Genomic DNA, 18522 nt, shown 5'->3' on the forward strand with positions numbered 1-18522 from the left:
TCCAGAACATTTCCCCTGATTAAAAAGGAAACTATGAATTTGGGGATCCCCAACTTGTGAATATCCTGGAAAATCACCAGGATACCCCTCAAGAGAAACACTTGTTAGTCAGGGGGAATTTCAGATCAGTCCGTCTGGACCAAGAGAAGGCTACAAGGGCACCATGGAAGTCAGTGATGTCAGAACTTTCCCATCTCATTACCATCTTCCCTGTTCCAACATGGCCCAAGGAATGAAGATCCAGAGAGGGAGAGAGAAGGAACCTTGCAGAAATGGACACATCTGCACTTTCTGGTAGGTCCCCTGGGCCTCAGCAGGGGAGAGGGAGACATTGAATAGGCTGAATATGAGATGGAGCTGACACTTGACTGACCTGGACTTGTGAAACCCAGAGTGATAGAATGTATGGAATGGCTGCAAGGTGATGCTGGAAATGAGGATGCAGTGGAGTGTGGGTGACGACAGCCACTGCAGGAGGATGAGCCAGTTCACCTTTGTATCTGCTATGGTCTCAGCCTTTGTGTCCCCCAGAAATTTCATATGATGAAATCCTGATTCCCATGGTTATGTAACCCTAGGTGGGGCCTTTGTGAGGTGATGGAGTTGTAAGGATGGACCCTCTTCAATGAGATGAGTGCTTTTATATATAAGAGACACTCAGAGCTCCCGAACCCTCCCCCGTGTGAGGATACAGTAGGAATTGTGTGACCAGAAAGGACCCTGCATGACCCCGCTGTGGAAATCCATTTCCATTGTTTTTAAGCCTGTGATATTTTGTTATAACATCCCAGAAGGACTAAGACAGCATCCTAACAATCTTTAGACAGTTCAGTAAACCTCATGCTATTTACACAAAAGTGCAAAGCACTTATCTTGTCTGGTGTAACACTGTGATAGTTGGCTGAAAGTTGTGGCTGGCTTTCATAAAGAATCCTGAGAATTCAGCCTTCTTGGTAGCATGACCAGAACCATGAACAATTGTCTAATTCTTTGATTCTAATAACTTGACCCAGAATAATTGGCTGTGATTCTTACATAATCTCTTAATGGTCTTCTTTGTAATGCCAGCTTCTGCTATTTGTGACTAATTTTAATAGGAGCTTCATTCTCTCAATTGTAGGGGTGGATTTTCTTTTGATTTACTCTTAAATGAAGATAAGAAATGTTAACAAATTGCCCTCTTAGATTTTGACATCTCTAAAGCATCTGTGTTTTTTTTTTAAGAGGAGACCCATTACAGAGCATGCATTAAAAAGCTCTAAATTTCAAGTAGCCCGCTATGGGATAGATGATTATGACCATCTCAGAGCTGGATGGGATGGATGTGGATTTAGCATGTTTTGTGTGTTCGGCACGTCAGGATCTTGATGTACATGTCAACTTTACGTGAATCCCTGCACAGGCAGTGGAACAGGTTATAAAATTCAGAAAGACGCCTATCTTCATCGCTGAACGTCATGGATGAGAATCTTGACCAGGTAATGTGAGCCTCGTGTATCGTCTTCAAGACTGGAAAAATAATCTGAATACCCAAATGATAATGACTTCTTATGTGTTTTATTAGTATTTGCTTATCTTTTTTCTTCTAATTATCAAATAAAGATTTGGGGAAGACATATGAATATAAAACTCTCTAGATATGGATTTTGGAGCCAGCCTATGAGAAAACTATTAGAAATCTAAAAACTAGAAATGGAACTCAAGTTTAGTTTTAACTTTCTCTTTTCTTCCTTCCCACTCTCATCCTTTGATTTGAGGAGAACAAAGAAAGAAGACAAGTGGAACTTCAATAGCAGATGTCGGGGTTACTTTAGAAAAATGCTGATCTTGGAAATTCTGTTCTCTAGTACTGTTACTCTTGAAAACATTACAACCACCAGTGCCCAAGAAGAGGCAAGCTTTTGGTGGAAGTGTGTGCAATGCAGGGAAGGCTGCACATGTCAAAAATTGCGGTGAAATTCTGACTCCTTTACAGTAGAATCTATCACTCTGAATGTCTAGGCTCCTGGTTTATGTAGTAGCCGTCTAGCATATAGAAGTCATGAACCTTTTTCTTACAAAATGAGATATTTCCAAACTCCTTACGCATTACAGTGGTCACCTCTTTCATTCATGAACAAAGCAAGAAAGCCCTCTGCAGGATGCTCACCTTCCCGAAATGAGTCTCTATTAATGATTCAAGTTTCTCTGACATGTTCTCAATCTCTTCGGCACTTGATACGACAGCCTCTGACAGATTTTTCATACTCTGAATCTCCGGAACTAGATAATACAGAGGATTATTCCAGCAGTACAGTAACACGAGTGTCCACTTAATAAGGTCTTCATTCTAAGCAACCAGAAGAAACGGTCTCATTAAAAAAATCATAATTCAGTGGTTTTGGTAACGTGGTCTTTGCTCAGAGCAGCTGACCTAAAAATCTTGGTTATTCCTATGTGTATGCAGAGATTTTTGAAGGTAGTAAAAGTTGCAAAAGTATAAAATGCAAGCTATTAGTTCACACTTTGCTGAATTTTTAAACATCTAGGTTATCTTAGGAACTAATTCTTCTGATGCATTCTAATGTATAACATGAAGAATTTTCTTTTTACGTTCTGAAATTCTACCACCACTCAGTGAGTTCTTTTGTGTTTGTATATTTCTGTGAGAGAATCTAAGTATTTACGCAAGTCAGTATGTGCTGCAGTGCCTGACCCAGGAAAGAGGGATTCCACCTGTGCCCACATCATTGTCACCCAGTGATTCATTCGTATTAATGAATCAGATGAGTCCTTCCTATTGATTTTTGATTGGTAATTGTTTTATGATATTACAACAAAGAGACAAGGAAGAAGACATGACATTCCTAAACAGGCTTCTCTCCTCAGCTGATCCCACACCAGCCCCCTGCTGATATCAGAACAGTCTGTTTTGTTGACATGTGTCTCTGGGCAGAAAATGGCACAGTGTTGTTTTTAGTAACAGCATCAGTGGGATTCACAATGGAGGGTCCCCCCTAGTTCACTACTACTAGCAGAATTGAGCCTGAAAATCCCAGGGCTGAAGATCTCTAGTTAATATGCTTGATTTCTTTACAGCCATGAACTGTTTTACTGGTAAAGAACAGAGAACTGAATAGGATTAAATATAGTAATGCACATAAAGTGAAGTCGCTCAGTCATGCACGACTCTTTGTAACCCCATGGACAGTAGCCTGCACCAAGCTCCTCTGTCCAGTAATTTTCTCAATAAACTTTAAATTTGTCACAGGCACTTTACCTCTGAGCCACCAGGGAAGTCTTGTAAAATGTAAGTAAAATGTAGTAACCTAAACCCTTATTGAAATCTCTCCTCTTATTCCTCTTTGTCCTTTTTCCTTTACTTGTTCACCCTCATTATTAATGAGCTTAACAGGGGAAAAGAATGCTAGTATCATTAAGAAGGTTGTAGAGAGAGAAGATAGAATTTTAAGGGGGGATGCATGTGAAAATATTTTAAATAATGTTAGGAGGAAGGATAATGCAGGAAATCAGAAAGGAGAGATTATAACAGTGAAAATTTGGAGTTGCCATAAATGATTGAGGCTTGATATGTAAACTGTGTTGTCCTCAGAACAGAGGCAATTGTTGCCGCCATGAGAAGCAAAGCAATGTTTTATAGGCCATTGTGGGGGAGACTTACAAATTAAGAATAAAAGGTGACAGAGGAGTCGTTGAGAATGACGAATGAAGGAGGTGTCAGAGAAGTAGAAGCAGAATCAGGAGAGCTTTGAAAGGCAGATGCGAGGGCTCAGGTGGTGCAGTATAGGATTCCCAAGTAGGAGTCACTAGTAACAGGGAGTACTCAAAACTGGGGTGTGTTTCTTACATATTCATGAATTTTGCAATCTTATATTTTACACATGGAAGTTCCCATTCATTTCCTGTTTTCATACAGAATAATAGCTGCAATCCTGTGTCTAATGCATTGGTTGAACTAAAGTTGTCTGCATGGACAATTTATAGATCTGTTATTTATCTTGCTACTACAGATCTTTAGTCATCCCTTGATTTCGCTCATGCTTCATCAGCTGCATAATATAGTTTCTCTTCAATTGCTTACGGTTCCTCCACCTTTTTCTGCATATACAGTTAACATAACCTCTAATAATCTGAAGTCTGGTAACCTACATACTGTCTCATTTGATCCGGTGAAAAACCCAGGTGAAAGACTCACGTTCATCTGCTGGGCTTTATCTCTTTCTTCGGGAGTATGGAAGGAATTGGTGTGGCAGCTCTTGGTGGCATTGATATAGTACAGTTTGCCCTGGGCATATTTTTCATCCTGAAAGTAATCAGGCAATTAGTTAGGGTTGTTGGGCATTCAGTAGATGAACCCATTACCAGAACACTAACATGTTTGATAGACGTGTATTTTTTTAACAGGGGGGGGGATCACAAAATTTGAAAGTCATTCTTTTCCTACTTTTCTATATATTGTCTCTATAAAAATGATTTTACATATAACTTTTCTAAATTTAACCTTTTCCCTTCTTGTTTTATTATTTTTTTTTTTTTTACTATTTGAACCAAATATAGTACATATGTACCAATATTTGGTGCTTCCCAGGGGACGGTAGTGGTAAAGAATATTCCTGCCAATGCAGGAGATATAACAAGACTGAGGTTTGATTCCTAGGTGAGGAGCATCCCTTGCAAGAGGGGACAGCAGCCTACTCCAGTATTCTTGCCTGGCCAATCCTATGGACAGAGGAGCCTGTTGGGCTACAGTCAGTAGGGTTGCCAAAAGTTGGACACAACTGAAGTGACTTAGAATGCATGCATGCACCTATATTTAACCATTTAATCTTTTGTTTACTTGGAAGAGTTGGAAAAAAATGGACAGTCAAAATGGAGGATGAAAGAAAATCTAGTGAGTAAAAAGAACTACGTGAATTTAATAGAAAACTTTAGCTCCACCTTTTATTAGCTGTCTGCTCTACTGTGTGCTCCTTGATTGACCTAAAAGAATTAACATACAACTTTCAAATACCTTCCTCAGAAAGAGAATAATTGTTTCCAATTGTAAACACCCCTTCTATTGTAGCTGGAAACCTATTCACTGCAAATCTTAAAACAATAATTTGTACCTTTAAAAAACTACAAAGTATTCATTTCTGTGACCGGGATTCAGCTTTGTTTAACATGTTCCATCCACCCAGTTCACTGCAGAGCAGTTCTCATTTATTGGCTATTTACTCTGAGCCTGGAGAAAAAAGCCCAGAGAGACACTGAAGGACCAAAAAAATCAACATGCTTCCTTTTCCCCAGTCCCACCTAAAAGTGCTTTGTGTCAGGTAGTATTATGGGCTGAATCTGTGTTCTTCAAATTCATGTGTTAGAGCCCTAACTGCCAAAGTGCTGTGTTTTGAAAAGGGTTCTGACTTTTTGGGATCCCATGGTCTATAGCCCACCAGATTCCTCTGTCCATGGGATTTCTCAGGCAAGAATACTGGAGTGCAGGGATAGAACCCAAGTCTCTCACACTGCAGACAGATTCTTTACCATCTGAGCCACCAGCGAAGCCCATTAAGGTCAAATGAGCTCTTAAGGTGGAACACTGGTTTAGTGTCTTCATGAAGCAAAACACCAGAGAATTCTCTTTGTGTCTCTGTGTCTCTGTGTCTTTTTTTCTATCTCTCTTCCCCACGCCCCACCCTTTGGGAGGAGTCACAGAGAAGCCAGCCTGGGAAGAAAGAGTTCTTACCAGAACCTCACCTTGCTGGCACCCTGCAGACTCTGAGCAGACTCTGAGAAAGAAAGGCCCTCTTGAGTTTGCAATTTATTTTATGCACATCGACTAATGCAAATTTTATTTTAGACATTAAAAAGAAAAAATGAAAGGAAATTGAAAAAAAATTCCAGTTGAGGAATGTTTGGTTTACCATCAAACTGGGGTAAGATTTCAAACATGTGACTGACTGATCACCCCTCTTTGAGTACAGAGAGAATACAAAAAGAATAAGGATACTGTCACCTTGGATTTTCTGCTCACTCACCTTAGCTACAGTCCCCATGCATATCTTTGATATGATTTCCCAAAAGTTAAAAATGTCTTAGTAAATTTGTGTTTCACAGGAACATTATTGTGAAATAGTTTAATCTTCACTATGATCATCAAGTTGTGTTAATGAAGATGCAATGACTTGGAGAGGGCAAGTAATTTTCCCCAGGTCCCATTATTAGCAGATGCAGGTCACTGGGCACCAGTACATCTGTTCACTTCCTGATGTCACATCACACATGCCTGTGGGCTCTCGGTCTTCATCTGTGTAACTGGGACCACATGAGGAGCTGTGATGACTCTGCTTAAAGAGAAAAATATTTTATCTTTGACTACAAAACAGCAGTGACTCTAGAACATTGGTTTTTTATCCACTTCTTCTGCTCTGTCTATAAAACACTCACTGCTACAAACATTTTGACAATTATCAGCCAGAGGGGCCTGGTTCTCCTAAGACAGTTTAATCTGGGACTAGGCACCTTGACAGCTCTTCTACTTTTATGCATCTTTACTCTAATTGACTAATGCATTTGTTTCTTCAAGAAAACAAGCAAATAAATCTCCAAATGGTAATATAAGAATATTACCTGGTCAGCACCAAGACAACGTCATCGGCTCTGTGAAAAAGGCCTGTCCTTTCCTGACTTTGACTCTTTAGGGACAAAATTTATCTGTCTGGTCAGGAGTACATCCTGACAACCCATGGGGCTTAGTTTCTGAACCCTCTCCAAACATCTCCTCTTTGACAGTAGAACTAGACCTTCATGCTTTCATGATGTATTGTAATATTTCAGAAATTATTCCTGGCCCTACCTTTGGCAAACAGAAGCATAAAATAATAGACACTTGCTCTGTGATTTTAATATTACTTTTCCTGTCTGACCTTTGTAAGCTGCAGAATTTAAGACTGAAGGAAGCAAGAATTGAGTTTGGACAAGAGAACTGATAAAATAGAGATTTTATCCTCCTGAATGAGATCTGAACATGATTCTTTTTCCAATTTACCAGAAGAGTGATAATTTAATTAAGGATAAGATATCAGCATTTACTGGGTTTTCTCTGCTCTTAGTTAGTTTAAAGGGGCATGGTATCTAAGAATAAAATGGTTATTTAAAATTAGGGGATGAAAATAAAAGAAGTGGTTCTCAAAAAGGAGACATATAAATTGGAGAAATTTGGGACTGTCTCTCTCATCAACTAAAGAGCTTATTGTGACAGGCAAGGAGGATAATAGCTTATATACCATAGACATATTTGTGTGCATATATTTCTGTGCATGTATCATGTCTTTGACATAAATATACCTTAATTCCTTCTTGGATGTTTGTAACCTTATAAAATTATTTTTATAACCTTTGGTAAATATAGCAGAAATCCTAATTCCTAATGTAATTGATTTTTATTGGTAGATGACTATCTGGTTTTTTTTTCTGTTAAATTGTTATTCATGTGAATTTGCTTTGGACAAGAGAACTGAAAAAAAAAATTAGAATAATACTGAAGAAGATTAGCATGGTCCCTGCCCAAGGATGATAAACACAAATTTGTAAAGCCTTCCATATTTTTTCTGTCAACATTTTTCGAGGGGTTTCTCTGGGAAGGATAGTGGCAAGGAGGTTCAAGAGAGGGGAAAATAGGTATTTAAAATTGGCTGACTGATGTTGATGTTTGGCTGAAAGCAGTACAGTATTGTAAATCAACACCCTTCAATTAACATCTATAAATTTAATGATTGGGTTTTTACTGGGGATCATATAACAGGTTCAGATATCCACTGTATGAAAATAAAAGAGGATCCTCAAAAACAAGACATATCAGTTTATCATTGGGGAGTGATTCATTAACTAAAGAGTTGAATGAGAAATGTAAAGGAACAAACACTATATAACAGAAACATATTTGTGTGCATATATTTCTTGTGCATGTATACATACATGTTTTAGGCATAAATATATGCCCAAACTTTGAAACTTTGGCTGTTTATAAAATTCAATTTTATAAGAGGTGGTAAATATAGCAGAATTCCTGATGCTAATTGATCATCTGTTGGTAGATGTCACTATATGATTTTTTTTTCTGTTAAATTGTTTTTTTAATATTTTATCTCAAATACTTATTTTTTATTTTTTTTTTTAAATTTTTTTAATTTTAATTTCTCTTATTCTTTTGGTTCAGACTACCAAGTCTCTTGATGATTTCTTTTTCAGACCCTTTTGTGCTTTGATCTTTCTGATGCTCCCATTAGTGTATTTGCATCCCATGTCTACCTTTCTGAGTAGTTTTCAGGATCTACATAAACCCTACCCTATTCTCTTACTGTCTGGATGTTTTGGCATTTAGCATCAATTGTTTTTATGAACTTTACTTTCCTTCTGGTGTGGTTTACTGAAGACACAGTTTGACCCCTGGTTGGATGACATCAAATTTGTTCGTGTTGTCTCCAAATTTTAGAGAACTCTGTTTTCTTTCTGGGCAATACTGTCCCTTGTTTTGATACCATTACTAATTTTCTATGATTTCATGCTGATCCTTCCCAAAACCAGCTTTGTCTTTCTCAATCTACTGTAAACATCAAGAAATTCAATTATAAAATCTGTTATGTTGATCATTACTATTTTATTTTATTTTGTTGACTTTAGGATTGAGGCTAAACTCCTTTACAATCAATTATCATTTGTTTTGATTCATTACATTTATAGTTGAACCCACCATGAAACTCACAAACACTGTTGTCTTGATTCCTGTCACACCCCTCTAACCTTCCTCCCATCTCATCCCTCTGGGTCATCCCAGTGCACCAAGCCCCAAGCATCCTGTATGTTGCATCGAACTTGGACTGGAAAGTCATGCCACATGTGATCCTGATGCTGGAGGCATGTTTCTGCTGGTCATTCCCCAAAGTTTCTCTGCTGAGACCCTCACCCTCTCCCACAGAGCCCAAAAGACTCTTTATATATTTGTTTCCAATTTTTCTTATTCTTTTGATCAGATACAGGGTTATGATGACCATCTTTCTATATTCCATATTTGATCTTTTAGTATATTGTATTTGGTATTTACCTCTCTTAGTTTTAACTCTGTATAAAGGCTACCCTATTTCTTCTGTCTGGATTTTAGAACTGATTCAAATGTATTTTTTAATGGCTGATTTTCCTTCTGGTGAACCACTGTTTTCTTATCCATTCTGCTGATGGGCATCTAGGTTGCTTTCCATGTCCTTGCTATTATAAACAGTTGCAATGAATATTGGGGTTTCTTTCTTTCAATACTGGTTCCCTCGTTTTGATGCCCAGCAATTTTCTGGGATTTGCTGGGACATATGGCAGTTCTATTTATAGTTTTTAAGGAATCTCCACCCTGTTCTCCCTAGTGGCTGTATTACTATTTTAAATAAATATCAACCTAGTATAGCAGAGAATTAAAGGGAATAAAATTACAATAGTATTAGGAATAATACATTCCCCCAAATTATAATCCAGTAATGCTCCCAGTTTTAAATGACTTTCTATCCATGTATTATTGAGGTCCCCTACTTTTCCTTACTAGGTGTTTCAATTTTGAAATAGAATGTAGAAACAATGGAGTGGAAATTCTGAAAATCACCTTGGATTTTAGATGTCTCAAGATTAAGTATGTAATTATTAGTTTTTTATAGTCAGTAAGGCTATTCTTAGCACATATAGCTCAGTGTAGGGTGATTGCTATTGAGTGAAGGGTGTATACTGTGAACTGCAATCACTAAACAGGATGCAATGCCAGAAAGACACGGGATTTTGTTGTGGAAGGAAAAACCTACAGTGTCTGTAATCTACAGTGTACTGGTCAGATTTTTCAAAACACTTTCTTTTCCTTTGATAATTTAATAATTTTGTGTGTTTTTTTTTATTTCTTTTCATCCTGAGTTGCATGAGTCTCTTATATATACTTGGATACAAAGCCCTTTCCAAATATGTGATTTGCAAATATTTCTTTTTCATTCCACAGGTTTCCACTTCATTTTACTGATGGCTTCTTTTACTATGCAGAAGGTTTTGAGTTTGATGTGGTCTCACTGGTTTATTTTTGCAGTTCTTGCCTTTGCTTTTGATGACTTTTGAGTTATCTGAGCTGCTTGTATTTTGGAAAGCAATCTTTTATCAGTTGTTTTATTTGCTATTATCTTCTCCCATTCTTAGCAAAAGACACAGACTGGCTGAATGGATACAAAAACAAGACCCATATATATGCTGTCTACAAGAGATGCACTTCAGTCCTAGAGACACATACAGACTGAAAGTGAGTGGATGGAAAAAGATATTCCATGCAAATGGAAATCAAAAGAAAACCATATTGGCAATTCTCATATCAGAAAAAATAGACCTTAAAATCAAAACAATTATAAGAGATAAAGAAGGACACTACCAAATGATCAAGGGATCAGTCCAAGAAAAAGACATAACAATTTTAACTTTTTATGTACCCAATATAAGAGCACCTCAATACATAAGATAAACACTAACTGACACAAAAGGGGAAATTGATTATAACACAAAAATAGTTGGCATGTTAACACCACACCTATACCAGTGGACAGATCAACAGAACAGAAAATTAGTATGGAAATATAAGCCTAAAAGGAACTATTGGATCAAACAGACCTAATTGATATCTTCAGCACATTCCATCCAAATGCAGAAGAATACATTTTTTTCTCAAGTGCACGTGGAACATTTTCCTCATCTTGGGCCACTAATCAAACTTCAGTAAATTAAGGAAATTGAAATTATATCAACCATTTTCTCTGACCACAACACTATAAGACTAGATATCATTTATAGAAAAAAAAAACTTTAAAGAACACAAACACATGGAGATTAAGCAACACATTTCTAAATAATAAACAGGTTACTGAAGAAATAAGGGAAATCAAAACATTCCTAGAAACAAAGAACAATGAAAACAGGATAATCTAAAACCTAGAGGATGCAACAAAAGCAGTTCTAAGAGGGAAGTTTATAGAAATACAAATCCTACCTCAAGAAACACATTGAATAGAAAACCTAACTTTACATATCTTTAACTCTTTTTAATTTGTCTTATCAAAGTCTTAAAGGTTTTCTATAAACCTTTCAACACCTTGCTTAAGTTTATTTCTAAGTGTTTTATCTTTTTTTGATGCAATAGTAAAGGTGATTTTTTTTCTTTATTCCACTTTCTGATAGTTTGTTGTTGATATATAGGTTGGCAACTGAGTTTCATATACTGAAATATAGTAAACATAATGGCTACATCTTTAAAGAATAGACATTTTCCCACAAATAAGACATATAGATGATCAAGAGGTGTATGACAAGATGCTCAGCATCACTAATAATCAAAGGAAATGCAGATCAAAAGCACAAGAGATATTACCTCATACTTATTTGAATGGCTAGTCCAAAAATGTAAAAAATGACAAGTGTTATTGAGGATGTGGAGAAAAATGAGTGCTTATGCACTGTCGGTAGGGATGTATACCGGAGCAACTCCCATGGAAACATACTGCGGAGGTTCCTCAAGAAATTTAGAAGAGAACTGTTATGTGATGCATTATCCCACTTCTGGATATATAGTCAAAGGAAATGAAATCATTGTCTCAAAGAGAGATCTGTACTCCCGTGTTCATTGCAGCATTATTCACAGTAGCCTTGGTATAGGAACAACCTGAGTATCTTTCAACATGTGAATGGATTAAAACAATATGATGTGACATATATAAGTAAATATTATTTAGCCATTAGAAAAAGAAAGAAATCCTTTCATTTGTGGCAACATGAATGAAACTGGAGGGCATTACCCTAAATAAGCTAAGTCAGAGAAAGACAAATACCATATGATCTCAATTATAAAGAATCTCAAAATAAATAATCTCTGAGAGAGTGGACATCATCGAGTGGCCTACCGACTCAACGGACATGAGTTTGAGTAAGCTCTGGGAGTCAGAGATGGACAGGTAAGCCTGGAGTTCAGTCCATGGTGTCCCAAAGAGTCGGACACCACTGAATGACTGACTCAACTGAAGAGAGTGGAACTTAGCTTTGTTCTCCTCAAAAAGCAAAAATTAAACAAGTGTGGTGATAGTATTGTTACTTAACAGAAAGGGAAACTCGTTTCAATACATGCATAAATGGGGGTGGACAAGATGACGGAGGGGTAGGTGGAAGTGGGGTACACCTCTCTCCACCAATGCATCAAGAACGTCTAAAGACGCAGCCATTCCCACAGAAGACCAGGTGAATCCTGGCAGGACTCCCTGACTACTGAGAAGGAACATCCGGATCCATACAGAACTTGGTAGGACAAAGGAAAGAAGGGACAAGGAGGAAGGGGAAAGAAGGAGGAGAGCAAAGGGGAACAGCTTGCACCTGGGGGAGAGGGAGCTGAAGCACGGGGGAGAGATACCCGCGTCCATGGCCATCCACTGGGACGGGGGAGGCATTTGAAGCTGTTGGGAAGTGAACTCACTAATCTGTGACAGTCTGAACAGAGAGAGAACCACATAGACAAGCCATGCTGCAGCCTCTCATACCTTGGACAGGGTTGTAAGTCCACTGGTGTCCACGGAAGCTGGGAGCTGGAGCCATGGGGATTGTGGAATGATCCCAGGGTGAGGACTCCTGTTGACCGTGGGGAGTCAGCCTGATGGGATGGGATGGAGGAAATCTGATGCATGGAATGCTTCTTATGGAAACCCAGGAGGCCATAAAAGTAGGGTTCCACTGCCTGTGGAGTAGAGCTATCTCTTTCTGTATGCTGGTACCTATAGGGTGAGCAATAGAGAAAGAATTCAGTGAGGGTGGTCCTTGAGTGCCTGATGCACTAAGCACTGGAGAATTTTGAATGTGTATATACCCTACCTTACCCTATTCTCTGTCTAAAATTTGGGTTTTAACGTCATATTTTTATGAACTTAAATTTCTTCTGGTAGAGTTTCTGGTTTACAAATTAAGCTAATTCCTCACAACTGGCTTATTCTGGTGTTTCAAGAAACTTTGAGAACCTTCGTTCCTCTCAAGGCAATACTGCCCTTTACTTTACTACCATTGCTGACTTCCCATACTTTGACTTGTTGCCTAATATATTCTATGTCTTTCTCTATTCACTATAACTTTAGTAGTATGTGTCCCTGTGTTGGTATTAATATTTATAGTAAATTATTAATGGATGCAGTAGAGATCCAAAAGGACTACAGTTACAACAGTAGTAATAAATTACCTCCAAATTATAATCCATTAATGCTCCCATTTAAAACTGATTTTCTATCTATATATTATTGAGATCTTTACTCATTTTCCTTACTAAGTGGCTCAATTTTGAAATGAAAATGTAGAAAACATTTTCATGAGTGGTAAACTCTGGAAATTACCTTCCTTTTGATATGCCTCATTGGTAAGTATGCAAATATTATTTTGTTGGTTTTTTTTCACCCCTCACTCCCCAACTGGGGCTGTTCTTAATACACATTATAGCTCACTGTGAGGTGATTGCTATTCATTGGAGAATGTACACTGTGAACTGTAATTGTCAAACAAGTGAGTGGAGATGAAGAAAGAAATGCCAGGAAGGCATAGGCTTTTGTTGATCTAGAAGGAAAACCTTGCTGAGTCTCATGTACAGTCTAATCTTCAGATTTATGAAACTGTTACTTTGCTTATGCTCCATTAAAAATTTGGATTATTTGTGGTTTTTTGCCCTTGAGTTGTATGTCTCATGTATTTTTGGATGTTAAGCCCTTATCAAATATATGATTTGGAAATATCTTCTGTCAATCTCTAAATTGCTATTTGATTTTGCTGATGTTCCTTTGTTTGGAGTTTGATGTGGTCCCACTGGTTTATTTTTGCAGTTGTTGCCTTTGCTTTTCTTGTGAAACCAAAAAACTCATTGCAAAGCCTGATGGCAAGAAGATTAACACAATGTTTTCTTCTAGGGGTTTAATCACTTAAAGTCTTATGTTCAACTTTTTAATTCTCTTTAGTTGATTTTTGTGCATAGTAAAAGACGGGTACAGTTTCATTTTTTCATAGGACTATCCAGTTTTCCCAGTGCCATTTTTGACAAGCTTATCCTTTCCCCACTGGATATTCTTGGCTCCTTTTTCATAAGCTAACCGACAATATATGGGTGTACATTTCTTTCCAGCTTTGTTGTTCTGTTCTGTTAATCTATGTGTCTATTTTCATGCCAGAAGCAAATCATTCTGTTTTGATTACTATAGCTTTCTAATACAATTTGAAATCAGCAACCCTAGTCTCAAACTTTGTTCTTCTTTCCCAAGATCACTTTCACTCTTTGGTATTTTGTGATTTAATACAGCAGAATATGTTGGAGATGTCTCCGGGACTTGGAAACGGCGAACCTGAAAGAACAACACTTGTAGAGTCGCTGCAAGGACTGACAAGTTTATTTCTGCAGTCAAGCCTTTTTATAGGAGCAAGGAACAAAGAGCTTAGAGCATACAGCCAGCAGAACACGTACAAGGCCAGGATATGATCAGTAAAAGATACTTCAAGGACCAGCGCATTCTTAACGACCCATGTATTTATCCATGACCCATTTTCTCAAGCAATGTCTTTAATGTTTAATTGTTAAATCTAGGTGCCAAGCATAACCAAAGGCAGGAAGTGTTCTTCAGCAATCAGTACACAATGCCTGGGTACTTCCGGCCCTTCGGAAGGGCCCATGGACCTTCTCCTTCAAGGCTATTTTGCACTGTGCCTCCCAACATATCCTCCTTTTGTTTTTAGTTTAAGCACAGCAGCTGTTAGTTGGACTTCGTCATAGGAGGCACGGAGTCTTGAGTAGAGACATCTGTATAGAATTGTGTAGTGCCATACCAGATAGGGTTCCTACTGTAACAGTAGATATTAGACTAAGAATACCAGCAATAATCCATCCTATTATGCACCTTGACCTCCTTAAGCCATATTTGAGCAAAACTGAGAGAAATACAGAGTCGGTCCATGGTTCTGTTAGTTTAACAGGAAGCCACAAATCAGATCTTTGCTTGACTATTGCAATGTTGACATAATGATATGAAATAGTATGGTTTAAACATGTATACAAGGCACATGCTATACAGTTAACAATCTTAGCAGAAAGATCTATATCGAAGTTACCTACAATAAACATGTACGGGAGGTGCACACAAGATTGGATATAACCTGTACTATCATATAAAAGGTATAGTTTTGAGGTTTTTAAGGCTTTTGCAGTCCAATACACAATGGCAAAGTGCTCCAATGCAGCAGGAATCTTCCACACATGCCATTGCTCAGGTCCTATGGTAGGGGTTCAGACATTGACGTTTTCTCTTCGGCTTCTCTATGGTCATTGATGTGACCCTTCACGTCTGCTGCGTCACCTGTCAGGGGAGTCTGGTCTTGAGGTCCTTCTCGGTAATGGACATGGCAAAGTGGAACCCAGATTTCTTCTCCATCTGCAATGACAAGACCATAACCTCTGCCTAGGAGTCATAAGATTCCTGGCAACCTTGATTAAACTGCTTCTACCATATTGGTGTGTTGGCTTCTAACAGTTTCTTACTGTTTTCCTCTGCAAAATGTCTGTCTACACGAGTATCAGAACTATCTTTTAGTAAATTTAAAAAATTTAAGGAATAAAGAGTTAAAGATAATAACAATTGAGGGTTCATAGGATAAGAAGTGTATCTCCTCTTCCATATTCCCCCTTTCTGTTTTAACAAATGAATTTTAAGAGTACGATGGGTTCTTTCAATAACTGCTTGACCCTGGGATTGTAGGGTATCCCTTTGATGTGTGTTATATTGCATTCCATTAGAAATGAACGAAACGAGTGAAAGGTAAATGCAGGCCCATTATCTGTTTTTAAGACCGAAGGTATTCCCATAACAGGGATGGTGAGTAAAAGTGCGGAATGGCGTGTTTGCTGGATTCTGAAGAGACAGGCGTTGCCTATATAAAACCTGAAAATGTATCAACTGAGACAAAAAGCAAAGAAAACTTTCCCAAGGAGCAATGAGTGAAGTCAGATTGCCAAAGGGAGTTAGGCTGTTGCCCACGAAGATTAACTCCTGAAACTGTGGTATGTAAGTGCAGAGGAGCTCAGACGTCACAGGATTTAATGATATGTCTCGCTTCAGTGAGGGAAATATGGTATTTAGAGTGCAATCTTTTAGCATTGGTATGAAGATTAGTGTGTTTGTCCATAGCAGATGTAAAGATAGGAGCTATGAACTTATCAACAGCATCACTCCCTGCTGCCAGGGGGCCAGGTAAACCTGAATGAGCACATATATGTGCAATGAAGAAAGGTTCTGTATGTGATCGAATTAAGGCTTGAGTCTTTGAAAAGAGAATATATAATTCTTCATCTAGGTTGTATAAAAAGGCAATAACAAAATCGGGGGAAAAAGGAAGCAAGGTATTTGTAATCAGTATAGACATTGAAGGATGATGGTTGAAGAGACAAAAGAGCATATAAAGCATACAATTCAACTCTTTGTACTGAAGAATAGGTACTGGGTAATTTCTCTTTGATATCAGGGCCAACATTCCCAGTTATGCCTTTCTTGTTGCCATCAGTGAAATAGGTAGGTGCATTTGAAATAGGCTGGGAGGCAATGATATTAGTTACTATAAATTTAGTAAATTGTAGGAAGTCCCATAATTTTCCTTTCGGCAAATGGAATGAGATAACGTTCTGAAAGTCACTTAATGCTATTTGCATGGTCATGTTATACTGTAAGGCAATTTGTAATTCCTTTTTTGTCAAAGGGACATGTATTGCATATGGATCAAATCCAGTTAAGGTTTGTACCCGGCTCCTTCCTGATACAATTAGCTGTCCTATTTTCTCAATGTATGATATGATTTTCTTCGACTTCTTAGTATGTAGATATACCCATTCTATCGGGCTGTTTTGAGCTATGATTGCAGTAGGTGAATGTTTGGTGGGGAATATATATAAATAGATCGGTTGGGTATGGTCCAGCCGAGTTGAGAAAGATTGTTGAATGTGTTTTTCAACAAATTTTAATTCTTCTTTCGCTTTTTTTGTTAGCTGTCTAGGACTATCAGGGTCAGGAGGTCCCTCTAAAATTTTAAATAAATTTTGTAATGCATAGGTGGGAATGCCAATAGATGACCAAAGCCAATTAATATCTCCTATCAATTTTTGAAAATCATTTAATGTGCATAGAGAATGCACAGAGATTTAAGTTTTTTGAGGTTTTACCTTAGACTCTTCCATAACATGTCCTAGGTAATTAAAGGGTGCTTTCAATTGAATTTTATCTGGTGCAACAAGTAGGCCATGATTTTGAAGAGTGGTGGTGACTTCATCATATAACTGTTGTAAACAAAGTTCAGATTCCATGGAAAGGAGTATGTCATCCATATAATGAATTATGAAGGCAATAGGATATTTATCTCTACTGGGTTGTAATAAAACAGATATGAGATATTGGCAAATGGTAGGAGAGTTCATCATCCCCTGAGATAAAACCTTCCATTGAAATCTTTTAACAGGAGCCATGTGATTTATAGAGAGAACTGAAAAAGCAAAACATTTTCTATCTTTAGGATGCAAAGGTATAGTAAAAAAAGCAGTCTTGTAAATCAATAATAATTACAGCCCATCCTTTTGGCACCATGGAAGGGGAGGGCAATCCAGGTTGTAAGGGCCCCATAGAAATCATAGTATTATTTTTTTTTTATCAAAAAGTTGTGTTTTATTTATACAGCTTCTTATAAATCATAGTATTATTAACATTTCTTAAATCTATCAACATTTGCCATTTTCCTGATTTCTTTTTTATTACGCAAGTGGGAGAATTCCATGGGGAAAATGAAGGCTCTCTATGATTTTTCTGTAATTGCTCGTTTACTAATTGTGTGAGAGCTGCCAACTTTTCGTTAGCCAGGGGCCATTGAGGTGTCCATACTGGGGCATCAGATTCCCAATCGAGAGGCAGCGGTGTTAACTCAATGGCCCCCATCAAAAAGGCTCTTTTAGAGAGATTGTGGCTTTCGTTTGTTCAAGAAAATCCCTTCCCCACAAATTAATAGGGATACTGGTAATATATGGTTTGACGTAAGCTACAATTTGATCAGGACCATAAGCTTGTAAATAGGATGCACTGACGAAAGTTCGTGTAAGCATCAGCCTTGCCTACTCCTAACAGTCTGGAAGGAGCCACAGTGTTACCCCATTCAAGGGGCCATTCTTCAGTTCTAATAATGGAAATGTTGGCTCCTGTATCCAACATACCTGTGAAATTTTTTCCCCATATCTTTAGAGTAAGCATAGGCTTTTGATGTTCCTTTAATAAGGTAGATAGTGGGGCGGTAAGATTGGTGCTACCAAAACCTCCCTGCCTAATTTTATCAGATGCCCTCATTGGTTTGACATATGGCAAAGTAATAATTGTGCAAAGCGTTCCCGTTTTTGTAGATATACATTTCTTAATTTTACTACATTCACCATGACTTGTATCTCTC

The 18522-nt window shown here is 37.8% G+C and overlaps 1 protein-coding gene and 1 non-coding gene across 2 annotated transcripts; one reads left to right on the top strand and one right to left on the bottom strand.

Annotated features, from left to right (window-relative positions):
* Nucleotides 1–1330: 1330 nt before the first annotated feature.
* Nucleotides 1331–18312, bottom strand: LOC102272572 (chorionic somatomammotropin hormone 2). The gene is made up of 6 exons (XM_070367010.1): nucleotides 18293–18312; nucleotides 12570–12800; nucleotides 6266–6326; nucleotides 4196–4303; nucleotides 2150–2329; nucleotides 1331–1522 (listed from the first exon to the last, which is right to left on the bottom strand). Exons 1-6 carry the CDS (start codon nucleotides 18310–18312, stop codon nucleotides 1331–1333), a joined length of 792 nt encoding a protein of 263 aa, XP_070223111.1.
* On the top strand, nucleotides 7480–7588 carry LOC138987075 (U6 spliceosomal RNA). Its single transcript, XR_011463534.1, has one exon. It is a non-coding gene; the product is annotated as a U6 spliceosomal RNA (small nuclear RNA).
* Nucleotides 18313–18522: the final 210 nt, after the last annotated feature.

The sequence above is a fragment of the Bos mutus genome, unplaced genomic scaffold (genome assembly GCF_027580195.1).
Source record: "Bos mutus isolate GX-2022 unplaced genomic scaffold, NWIPB_WYAK_1.1 CTG574, whole genome shotgun sequence".
Classification (NCBI taxonomy): Eukaryota; Metazoa; Chordata; class Mammalia; order Artiodactyla; family Bovidae; genus Bos; species Bos mutus.

Excerpts from the sequence above, each read along its gene's own strand:
- LOC102272572 (XM_070367010.1), bottom strand. The coding sequence starts at position 18,312 with ATGGGGAAAAAATTTCACAG. Across the intron at positions 6,327-12,569 it reads GACTTACAACCCTGTCCAAG|CAGAGTCATCACAGCTCCTC; the intron begins GTATGAGAGGCT and ends TTTCTCTTTAAG. Across the intron at positions 1,523-2,149 it reads TAGAGACTCATTTCGGGAAG|ATTATTTTTCCAGTCTTGAA; the intron begins GTGAGCATCCTG and ends TTGGGTATTCAG.